This window comes from Desmodus rotundus, chromosome 11 (assembly GCF_022682495.2).
Source record: "Desmodus rotundus isolate HL8 chromosome 11, HLdesRot8A.1, whole genome shotgun sequence".
NCBI classification, from domain to species: Eukaryota; Metazoa; Chordata; class Mammalia; order Chiroptera; family Phyllostomidae; genus Desmodus; species Desmodus rotundus.
In genome coordinates this window covers 59,765,633-59,777,723 of record NC_071397.1, presented here as the reverse complement: position 1 = coordinate 59,777,723, position 12,091 = coordinate 59,765,633, and the positions used below count along the sequence as shown (strand labels likewise).

General features: G+C 45.5%; 1 protein-coding gene across 1 annotated transcript in view; it reads right to left on the bottom strand.

The window, feature by feature from the left end:
• CRYBG1 (crystallin beta-gamma domain containing 1) overlaps positions 1-12,091 on the bottom strand; it is a 177,718-nt gene that overhangs the window by 41,734 nt on the left and 123,893 nt on the right. The window contains exon 3 of the mRNA XM_053913580.2: positions 3,396-4,963. Within this exon, the coding sequence (XP_053769555.1) occupies positions 3,396-4,963 (1,568 nt within the window). The remainder of the gene's footprint in view (positions 1-3,395; positions 4,964-12,091) is intronic.

Sequence of the window (12,091 nt, the reverse complement as noted above, 5' to 3'; positions counted from 1 at the left end):
ATATAAAATTTCCTATATTTCCTATATATACTTTTTTAGCTTTCCTAGAAAGCTAAAAAACAAACAAAACCAAAAATGTCCAAACCATTGGTCTAGTGGTTTATAAAATGGAGGAGATAATAACCATTAAAATTCACTGATGTCCAAGCACCTGAGAAATACCTCTATGGCTTGCCTAGTGTACAGTTTTATACATTCTCTTTGAAGATGAGGAAGTTGAGACTTAGGGAAGGTAAATAATTTGCCTGAGGTTGCACAACTAGTGAGGACAGGGCCATGATCTGAAGGCCGGTGTTCTGGTTTCGGGTCCATGCTCTGGACCGCTCTACTGTTCTGCTTCCCCAGAAACGGTCCCGCAAGACTCGCCTCAGTGACCTCCTCTGGCTCTTTCCAGCATTACGACTCAAGGAGTCCATGATTTATCATGAGATCTAGAAGATAAAGTAATCACACTTTATGAGGCCACCACGATAATGAGAACACAAAGCGGAGAAGCACTGTCACTGGCATGGACTCCCTGTCCTTCAAGAAGGTCGGGCCTCAGCAGCGTTTTGGAGGAACGGGCAGTATGACTCTTGGTGGGACATCTTATCCCTCTGGATAAAATGAGAAAACTTGAGAAGTCCTTCCCACATGCAGCATGAAGAATTTAGATTTTCATTATTTAAAATTTTACTTAAATGCTAAATTTGATAGAGTCTCACTCATTTCTCCCAGGCATTGCTTTCCTCAATACCTCCACAAGGGATCTAGGCTCCCACATGGTGGGCCCATATAGTCAATTTAAAAGCACATTAACTTATCAGCACTTCCTTAAAGATAAAATGTTAAAACCAGTGAGATGATTAGAAATGGAATGCTTACAAATGCTATCAGTTAATGAGGGATGTTCACATACCAGGGATTTGTTAAAGGTATAGACACATACCAGGCCCATTTAAATATACCTTTAACAAATCCCTGGTATGTGAACATCCCTCATTAACTGACAGCATTTGTAAGCATTCCATTTCTAATCATCTCACATTTAACAAATCCTCAGTCATCATCTCTGGGAACAGTCAAACATCAAAGTGCATCTTGTGATGTAAGCGGAAGATGCTACAGGTTAGCCAACAGGCTGCCTTAAAGACAGGAAACACATCTGCACATTAAAGATTTACACCAAGCTCAAAATGTATTTTACAACCCAACTGTCCTGCTATTAACTTCTTGCTACCAAGAGTCACTACAATTACCCAGCTCAAAGTGATTAAAAGACTCCCATAACTCCTGTTGTAATGCCTTCATGGTAATGTGAGAGGGGAAAATGATGGAGGCTAAAAAGGTATGACTATAATATGAGAGGAAAATTCTCCTTATTTTAAATATATCATTTTAGGAACCTCAACACTCCGTTGTAGAGAACTGAAGACAATTTTTCTAACAGCTTCAAGAAACGTGCTGGTGCATAGTCATTATTTTTGAGGAAATATACAGTTTAACTCTGAAACTTCAGATTCAAATTGGTTTTTTTTTAAATAATCTGAATAACATCTTTTCTTTAAAGGCAATAGGGGGAAATTAAAGAGTTTGAAAAAGCCCCATCAAACAGAAAAGGACTAGAAATAATTATTAATTTTCTATTTCAATAGTTCGCCAATTCACTGTGTGTGAGGCCCTGTGGAAAACAAAATTAAATAAACAGTGCCTGGCAAAGGAAAAATTTTAGGTGGAAAGTAATTAGTACTGAGAAAGCCACTTGGTTTAGTTCTATTGCTGGTGTCAGCACATGAAGAGTTTCATTGTGAGATCTGCTTCCCTAGGCTCGTTTGCCCCGTCCCTCAACAGGGCAACATTTCTGGTTTTTCCACTGGTGTATTCCTATTGGGAGACAGGGGAGCTGAAGCGTCCTTAACCAGGCACACTGGAACATTTCTCTAAGGCTCACACTTAGGTCTGAATGTTGGCACGCCGGCCTCCTACAAATAATGGGCATCATTCACTCAGGTTATTTCTCCAATGCTGCCCTTGCAGCATAAACAGCTGACTATATCAAAGGTCTCCAGGTTTGAAGCTAGTGAGGTAGCTCAAGTTATTCATTAAGCAGACTTTCCCCTCATGTGTTTACTAAACAGACCTTCTACTTTAAAGGTTACTTATCCAAGAAGTCAAATAGAATGGACCATTGGGTTTAAGAATGATAATGTTGTGAAAATACCAGCCCTTTTAATACATGTGTGAATGCAGGAAAAACTTCAGTAGTTTAGATACTCCTTTTTCACCAGTGCTGACTGGGAGATGGAGGAGGGAGAGGGTGGGAAGCGGGAGGATCTAAGAGTTTCTTAGTACCTCCCTATCCTGTCCCGCCCATACCATTCACATCATCAGCAAAGCACAGTCCTCCAAGTCCTCCAACCGGGATTTTCTTCTTCCTTTTGCACACCCCCAGCCTTTATGGACAGTAATATCCACTGGCAGTTTAACCAGGTATCACTTCATATTGTTATTCGACTTGTCAGCATCTCGTGTTCCAGACTGGGACATAAACTTTTCAAGGGGAAGATAGTGAATCACAGTTGTGATTTCCCCCCATAGTTCATAGCACAGCACCACGCACAAAAGGTACTTGGTAACGTTTGAAAATCAATCAACTTAACAGCAAGTAGTCAGTCTGTTGCTGAGCTTGATTCTTCTAACTTGTCTTTTCACTTAGCAAGTGGTCTCCCGGTAAGAACGCTAACATTTTTTCTTTTCTTTTCTTTTCTTTCTTTTTTTTGTTGTTGCTGTTTTTTCCTTTTTCTATTTTGACCTTTCTTCATTTCAATAACTGAATATTACTTTTCAACTTGGAGGCAAAAATATTACCAGACTCCCTAACATTATAAAGGGGAAGAAGCAACCAAGATACTTGTGTAAGAGTTTGTTTTTTATGCTTAGGCAAATAATGCACCAAGTTCCATAAAAGGTTCTGTAGATACTCTTAAACTCACACATGTCAAAGCCGTTGGGACATACTGAACACATTAGTGCTCGCTCCATGTTTTCAAATTCACTGCATGTGCGTTTTAAATACGTTCTATCCAAGAATACCAGTGTACATTTGTAATAAAGAATAGAATTAGCTTATGATGTCATGCCATCTAGTCCGCTCTATCGCTTCTGTTAACACTGAGCCTCAAGAGAGATCTCATTTTTACACTCATTTAATTAAATCTCACGTAAAACCGGAATCAACAACCAATTATGCCCCCGAATGTGTCATCTTCATAAACCTTAACCACAGCACAGAAGGACAAATTCAGCGCACAGGCAGTTCTTCCACAGACACAAAGACCCCGCGCTTCTCCGACCAGCCGCCCAGCACGTGCTCCGCTCGCCCGCACCCGCCCCGCACCCACTCCGCAGCTACTTACAGGGTTACTTTAGTGGTCACGGTCGACCTGTCCGCCCCGAAATGGTTCCTGGGCTTCCAGCCATCGGCGTCGGCAGCTCCAGACCATCTGCCCAGCTCTTTGCTCCGACTTCCTTCTCCCCGGCTGTCGAAGTGGTTGGCGAGTGGTCCCCTCTTGTGCTCCGGCTTGATCTCGGGCAGCAGAGCGCTGCTCTTGACCGTGAGCTCGCGGGGGACGACGCGGGACGCCTCCTCCCCGTTCTCCCCTGCAACAGCCTTGGCGGCGGGGCTGGAGTCGGGCGCCGGCGACCTCTTGGGCGGGGACTCCTTGGCAGGAGCCCGTGGGCCTCCGGCCGGCGGAATGGGCACAGCTTCGGAGACGCGGCTCTTGCCCCTCTTCTTGGCGGGGGACGTGGCCGGCAGAGGCTGTTTGCCGCGCTCCGACTCCCCCCGGGGCTGCCCTTTGGAGCCGGCGCTGGTCTTGGACTCCGGACTCGCGTCCGGGGCGGCGCGCGGAGATTTCACTTTCTTTTCCGCGGAGCCGTTCTCGGCGGCGGCGTTTGGCGCCACCTCGTAGTCGAACACCGCGTCGTCCCGCGCCGCGCTGTCCGGCAGCGCCGCGTCCGGGCCCGGGGAGTCGCTGGATTTCTGCGACTTCCTCCGCCTCCCCGACCGGCGGCCGCTCGCCCTCTTATCCATGTCGTCGAGATCGCTGCAGTCTTCTGCCCCGGGAGTGACGATGACCGGCTCGTCCACCTGCGCCACCTCGGTCTTACTCAAGAAGATGTCCAAAGTTAACACTTTGGCGGGATGGGCGCGCTCGCCGGGCCGGCACTCTGGTCCTCCGGGCCCGGCTTCCTCGGCGGCTTGTGCGGAGCCGGCCCGGTCCTCTGAGCCCTGGGCAGAAGGGTCACCTGGCGGCGCAGATGCGTCCTCCGGGGGCTGGCTGCGCGCGTCTTGGGGCCCCAGAGAGCCTCCTTCGGCACCCCTCGCGGGTCGCTCCCCAGCGGGCGACCCCGGCACACCCCCCGCACCCTGGGCGGTCTGCTGTTCCGGAGCCGCGCAGGAGGAAGCGTCCTCCCCCGGAATGCCGGCTAGCGTCTCTGCGTTCTCTTGCCTGGGGCAACTCTGCGGTGAGGAATGCAGCTGCTTGGCAGCGGCGCAGGCATCTGGGAAGGGCTCTCCACCTGAGCCCAGAGGTTCTGCTTGCGGTGAATCACTGTCATGGCACAGTTGCACAGCCGCCGCTGCGTGGCTGCTCGAGCAAGGTGACCGCTCGGCGTCAGGGGCGGCTACTTGGACACAGGTGTTAGAGGGCTCGCCCTCCGGCTCCTGGGGCTTCTCCCGGGGGAGGCCGTCCTCACACTCGTCGGCTTGCTTTGGTTGGCTGCCCTGCGATTTCCTCTTCTCGTCCTCTCTTTCAAGGAGCTGGGGAGAGGTCACATCTTTGGGAGAGGCTGATTTGGCGTTTGAGCGGGTGGGACTCTCTAGCCCGTTTCTGGTGTTCCTTCTCCTTCCCGCCGTGAACAGATTGCCAAGTTTCCCCAGAACTGGCTTCCTTTTGTTCTCTTCTGCTGGTTGTGCTCTGGACTGAAAAATAAAACAGAATTGGGGAGAGAAAATATGAAAATCCGTGCTATTTTCTTTCTCTTTAGTACTAAGTACCTTATGGAACTACAAACCAAAACGATAATAGACCAGGGTATCTAAATGAAAATGAAATATGAGTTTTTGTTACATGCACCCCAACAAAAACTGACCTTACTTTTAAATTTTTTCCTTAAAGCCATCTGTTTGGTGCTACTTAGAATAACATCTATTTTAACTACTCTTGCGTTTCAAAGGAAAATTCGCACGGTCCAATACTCACACATACAAAGTAAAAAATTCCCAGGTCTCTCTAGCTCTAGCTCTTTACCTCCTTCCTCAGTAAAAATGCAATGCTTAATTCCTCAAACAGCCATGCTTGAGTACAGGGCAGCCGTAAACACTCACACACACACACACACACACACAAGATATCTTAAGGCAGAATTTTTCATGAAACCGATGGGTTTAGGGGTTTTTTTCCTTTTTGAGGTAACGAAGGTGAGGAAAAACAGTACTGACAGTGTTCTCCTTTAGTACACTAAGAAGCCACCTGGGTTCAACACAATTTCCAAAGAAAATAAGAAAACGGGGATTGGAGCACCTGAGCCCGCCTTTGGCCAAACCCGCAGTTCCCGGTGGGCCGGGCCCGCGCTCCTCCAATGGGAGAGCACGCGGGCATTCAAACGCCGACTGATCCCCAGGTCTAACCGATCCGACTACTCCCGAGGTCGCCCTCTGGGCTCTTTCCCGCGAGAAGTCCCCAGGAGTGTCAATACGGCGGGAGTACACGGGAAAGGAGGGCAAAAGTCCAGGGCGACAGCCTTCGCATCCCCTGCGCTCGCGCGGGGAGCACAGGTGGACGGTGAAGCGCGGGGCTCAGTGCAGCCCCCGGCCAGCTGGACACCTGGCGCACAGGGGGTCCCCAGGACCCCACCCACCCAAAAGGAGAGGGCCTGCGTAGCCAGTAATAATCCGCACAGGTCCCTGGAAGAGGAAAAACCTGTTTCTCTTACATAGCCTCAGGCAAAACGGTCAGCACCTGGTGCCTGCGCCGGAAACCTGGAACGCTCTCCAACCAGATCAATAACAGCTAACCAACCAATGGGCGCCGCGGCGGGCCGGGGTTTGCCGGCTCCAGGCACCGGTGGGCGGGCAGGAAGGGGATGGAGAATTGGAGCGGGAGCGACAAGCCCAGCCCTGGATCCTAGCGGAGGGAAGAATATTCCGGGTAAGGACCGCACTGAAACCAAGACCACACGCGTGGTTCCAATTTACTTCTTCGACTTAAAACCCAGGAGCTAACTTGAGCCCCACCTTTTCTGGAACATTCAGCGCAGCTTTTACAATACTGACTTTTTAGAGGGAGATTCCTCAATCACTCCTTAAAGCGTCTCGGTTTCGTTTGAGTTACATGCAGCCAGTGGACTTTGGCCATGGTGGGACATAAGAAAGACTAAGATAAAGCATGGGACTAACAAACATGCATTGAGGCGGTCTTGGCGCTGCGACTTCAGGAAATTCTGCGGCAGCCTAGTGAGGTGCTGTCAGCCCATTGTAGAAATGTAGCAAGCGAAGTTTGGATGGGGAAGAGACAAAGTGTGTTGGGGATGGAAGTGGGGCCAATAAAGTCAGGATTCAAATCCAAATCCTCAGCTTCCAGCACTGCTCCTTCCACTCCGCCACAGGGACACCTTTCGGAGGCTGTGGAGGTGCAGTGAGCCACACACACCAAGAATAGGGTCCTGAGGAGGCGCTCACCAACCAAATTTACTGACAAACTCCAATCTTCTGGTTTGAGAAGCACCTGGTGGGAGCTTTGGAACTAAAAGACAGCTGCAGCGTGAGGAAATGAACCACAGTTGCAGCCACTGATGTGCTTCCAAAATCTAACCAGAGTTGGATTAATAATGCAATCCTTCAATGGTTATATAAATAACATAGGAAGAATTCACCATCTTATTAAAAATACATTAGTATATTTCAACTTCCTAAGAAATATATTTGGATTCTACATGAATTTTAAACATAACACTGTAATTTGTGCCGACAGAACACTCTTTATGCAGCAGACACTTGCTAAGTGATTTATATAGATTTTCATCCAATCATCCTAACAGCCCTTAAGGTAGGCAGTCTTTTTAGGCTCATTTGCCAAGGTTACTTATCCCTGCCCAAGGTCCCACAACAAGCTGTCCTCCTAACTCTGGAGGTGGAGTTCTTTGCTGCCTGAACAGGCCTTCAAACATATCCTGACGAAGTAGCCAGAAGAAATTGGTTTGAGTCCATTGGCTCCAGTTCAAAAGAAAACAACTAAGCGTATGTGTTCTTCTGTCCTGCCAGGGATGTAGCAATCCACTTTTCCCACACGACTGACTGAAAGATGCCTGGTCGGCAGTCCTCTCTGCTCGGTACAGGCACTTTTTTTTTCAACTTTGGCTATCACTGCATTTTACAAAACCAGTTACTCTTGGGAACTCAGCTTTATCAACTACCTAACTCCTTTCTATGCCCACTCCTCTCCTCACCCTGGGCCAACAGGCTGTCAATGTATCACCTGCCAAGCTGCTCTGTCTATTGAACTTGCTAGAATTGCAGAATTTTGTTTACACATGAATGTTCACAGCTGCTTCATTCATAAGAGTAAACACTGGAAACAACTCGTATGTCCACCAGCTGGTGAGTGGATAAATGGTGGTACATCCATACAACAGGAGGCTACTGAGCAACAAAAGGACGGAACTTCTGAAATGCAACAACATGGATAAGCCTCAAAAGCGTTATACTGTACTAAGTAAAAGAAGCGAGACTCAAAGGTGACATACTGTATAGCTCCATTTATATGATGTTCTAGACAATGCAGATGTAATCTGTAATCATGGAAAGTAGATCGGTGCTGGCCTCAGGGCAGGGTGGGGGGAGAGGTGTGACTGGAAAGAGGCACAAGGGAACTTGGGGGAGTGGCGGCAGAGTTCTATATCTTGATTGTGGTGATGGTTACACTCATGCACACATCTTTCCAAACTCATCAACCTGTCCACTTAAAATGGGTACAATTTTTTATATATAAACATCTTAATAAAGTTGATTTGAAAACAAAACTTTTCCCTGGGAAATAAAGAGCAGAAACACATTCCATGTGGCTAAAGTACATAGTGTATAGTTCTTAGTCAATAACTCAAATCATTTCAAAGGCTAGGTCCTTATTCATAGGGGAATGCAGTCTTCCCCCAAAGGGCTGGGTAGATCCCTGGGATCTCCAGCATCAAATCTCTGTGCAGGATCCTCTGAGCAGTGTTTAGCCAGGAATTGCTTCTTTCCAGCGTTCAATGAAAAAGAATGAGAACAAAAAAACCAGCTGGCCTGGGAGTTGTCCAGAGAGTAGCAGCAAGCCCCTCCTTAAGTAGGAGCCTTTGCCCTTGGAGTCCTAAACCTAGAAAAGGAGTCCATGGACTCAACACCTTCTCCTTCAACCTTGACAATAACCTGTCAGGACGTGGAGTGTTTTCCAAAGAGGCCATGAGGGCCCATCAGTCTTCTTCCTGCTCCCCCAGTCTGCTCCCCAGGCTCCCCTCGGGGGACGGGCAGGGTCCTGGGGGTTCTCAGACTACAGCAGAACCAGGCAATCCTGGGAATTCCTCTGTATCTTTTTTACTATGTGCTAGTTATCTTTTTACCATGTACTTTCTGCCTACCTTCCTTAAGGCAGCTGCCCTCCCCACTCTGCAGAACCTCCTGTCACCCACATCCTACTGGGTGAGTGCAGCCCACGACAGGGCTATTTGGGGAATGGTCCACGGGTTGTGTGAAGGGATCTGTGTTAGAGCGCTCTTATTGGCTCCTTTAAACATGACTTGTTACAGGACGTGTGTAAGCACCTATGGCAAGGCCGGATGCCAGGCGGGGTGTGGAGGCCTAGGCACCACTGGCTGCAGTGCTGTTCTGTGATTCTCAGCCTTCTCGGTGTGGCCACACCTGTTACCAGTAGCTGCCACTAGTATTGTTACATACATTCGCATAATACCAGAGATCTCTGCTACCTCCTCAACTGCTGGGCAGGAAAAAATCAGAAAATACAGGATAAATTGTTAATATACTACCAGATTATTAATATACCAAAATGTCTAGACACATGGGCAAAATAGTGTGCTTACTGCATTTTTCCCCCCAGATTACCTATTGGGGTCATTGCTTTAAATTTCGAAGTATGTCACATAAAATCATGTTTGGAGGTTGAAGAAAAATATGTTGAGCATATTATTTGAAAATGTAACTAACATACTGTTTAAAAATAAGTCATTCATATGTTTCCCACCTTTTCATTACACAGTGGAATATAAGCCACTCAAGAGCAGGAAAAATGTCCTGCCTGCATCCCCACACCTAGCACGGGGACTTAGAGCACGACGTATGGCATTTGCTGTTACTAAAGAATTAGTAATGTTCATCCTCTCTTCCAAAGGGAGTTACCAGCACTCTTGGAGATGACTATGAACATGGTAAGGTCTCAACAAAACAAAAAGAGAATGAAAGTCTTTTCTGCACAAGACTTCGCATGCTCAAGAATCTGCAGTTCTATTCGGCCTGAGTGAAGATTCTGCCTGACGCAGCTGCTGGCTCACAGACTTTGAAGTCTTCCGGTTTACTGCTGTCTCCCAGCCTGAATCTGATTGGAGAAAGCAGATCGAGATATTTCTACATGTACTCACCTGTGCATCCTGCGAAAATGTAGTCATTGATGTATTGTACAAAAGTAACTTTAAAAAAAAATTATGATTCCCCAAGAGCCCACTTTGTTGATTTCTGAAAGATCTTAACTTCTGAACTTCAGTTCAGCCATGATGAAGAATGAATGAGTTCAGCCTACAGTATTGCAAATGATATGATTGGGCCATGTTACCTTTCTGATACTTCAGGTTCACAGCACATGTGTGTGTGTGTTTCCATTAGTAAGGACAATATTTTCTGCACAGATTTCTAAAAAATGGCTTTAGTTGGATGGCTTCAAAACTACAGGGCTTTAAGTGACTTCACCCTTCAACATTAAACAAAAAAGATTTTATTTATTTATTTTTAGAGAGGTGGAAGGGAGGGAGAGAAACATTGATATGTGAGAGAAACATTGATTGGCTGCCTCCCACACCCTGAATCTGGGACCTGGCCCATAACCCAGGCATGTGCCCTGACCTGGAATTGAACTGGCAAACTTTTGCTTTGTGGGACGACACCTAACCCACTGAGCCACACTGATCGGGGCCACCCTTCAACTTTTACAAGTAAAAATAAAGGTTAGGAAATTGTGTTCAATAAAAGCAAGAAGTACTTTTGACAAAGAACAAATTAATAAGTGACAAGAAAAGAACAAAGATAGGGTGTGGGGAAGGGGAGAACAAAAGCGAAATAGTCAAAGCTGGATAGAAAATTTCATGTAGAGTTAGGTTACAGGAAAGAGAAACAAAAAGCAAGAAAGACTTTCACAAGCAAGAAGACATTATTCTTTCATTACAATTTCCAGGATATCCATGCTGAGGACTTTTAGAGTAAAAATTAAATTTACTCTTTCCCATGGTAAGTGTACAGCAGAATATCATCTGTCTCAGAACCCTCGGACAGATGAAGTTAAATTTAATGGAGACTCTGGATGGATCCCCGACACTACAGGCTTACATTGGGAATAAGCATTTAAAATGATCTGCCCTCCTTCCCATCTCTCCACTTTGAGTTTTCCTTTTTGGTACTGCTTGTGCTCATATGCACGCCCCGCTCTAAAAACACACATAACACACGCACGCACACACAAAGTGAAACAAGAAATGTTCACGTAAGTGCACCTTGACTTCTTACACACTAAAACTTTTCATTTTAACTTTTTAAATAAATATTTTCCTGTTATATGTTATACAGTTCCCTCTCTTGGAGTATACTAAATATAATTTAGCTACTTCTTAGTGATTTGGGAGACAGACTACGGACCTCTGTTACTCCATTTCTGCTGTAACAGTGATTTCTTCCAGGGCTGGTACAACGAGTGAAGACTAAGGCTTGCACCGTAAGACCCACAGACTATAACACTGTTTAGCAGTAAGGAGGCCTCTTATGCAGAGAAATATGAAATTACTACATGGTTCTTTGAAAAGATAAACGACATCGACAAATGTTTAATGAGGCTCATCAAGAAAAAAAGAGAGAGGCCCCGAATAAATAAAATCAGAAATGAAAGAGGAGAAGTAACAACTGACACCAAAGAAATACAAAGGATTGTAAGAAAGTATTTTGAACAACTATATGCCAACAAATTGGACAATCTGGATGAAATGGATAAATTCCTAGAAACATACAATCTTTCAAAACTGAATCAGGAAGAATCAGAGAATCTGAATGGAGGGATTACAACTAATGAATTCCAAGTTCTTTTCATGAGACCAGCATTATCCTAATTCCAAAACCAGACAAAGACATTACAAAGAACATTAGAGGCCAATATCCTTGGTGAACGTAGATGCTAAAATCATCAACAAAATGTTAGCAAGCTAGATCCAGAGGGTCCACAAATAAGCTCATACCCCATGACCAAGTGGGATTTATTCCAGGGATGCAAGGTTGGTACAGTATTTGCAAACCAATAAACATGATACACCATGTAAACAAAATGAAGGATGAAAATCATATGATCATATCAATAGATTCAGAAAAGGCATTTGATAAAATCCAGCACCCATCTGTGATAAAAATTCTCAGCAAAGTACAACTAGAGGAAACATACCTCAACATAATAAAGGCCATATATGAAAAACTCCCAGGCTACATCCTATTCAATGGCAAAAACAAAAAGCCTTTCCCTTAACATCAGGAACGGGATAATGATGTCTGCTTTCACCAGTCTTATTCATAATAGTATTGAAAGTTTCAGCTACAGCAATTAGACAAGAAAAAGAACTAAAAGGCATTTAAATTGTTAAGGGAGAAGTAAAACTATCATTATTTTCCAGTGACATGATACTCTATATAGAAAACTCCAAAGACTCCACTAAAAAACTACTAGAATTGATAAATAAATTCACTAAAGTAGCAGGATACAAAATTAATATTCAGAAATCAGCAGTATTTTTATACACCAGTAATGAACTATCA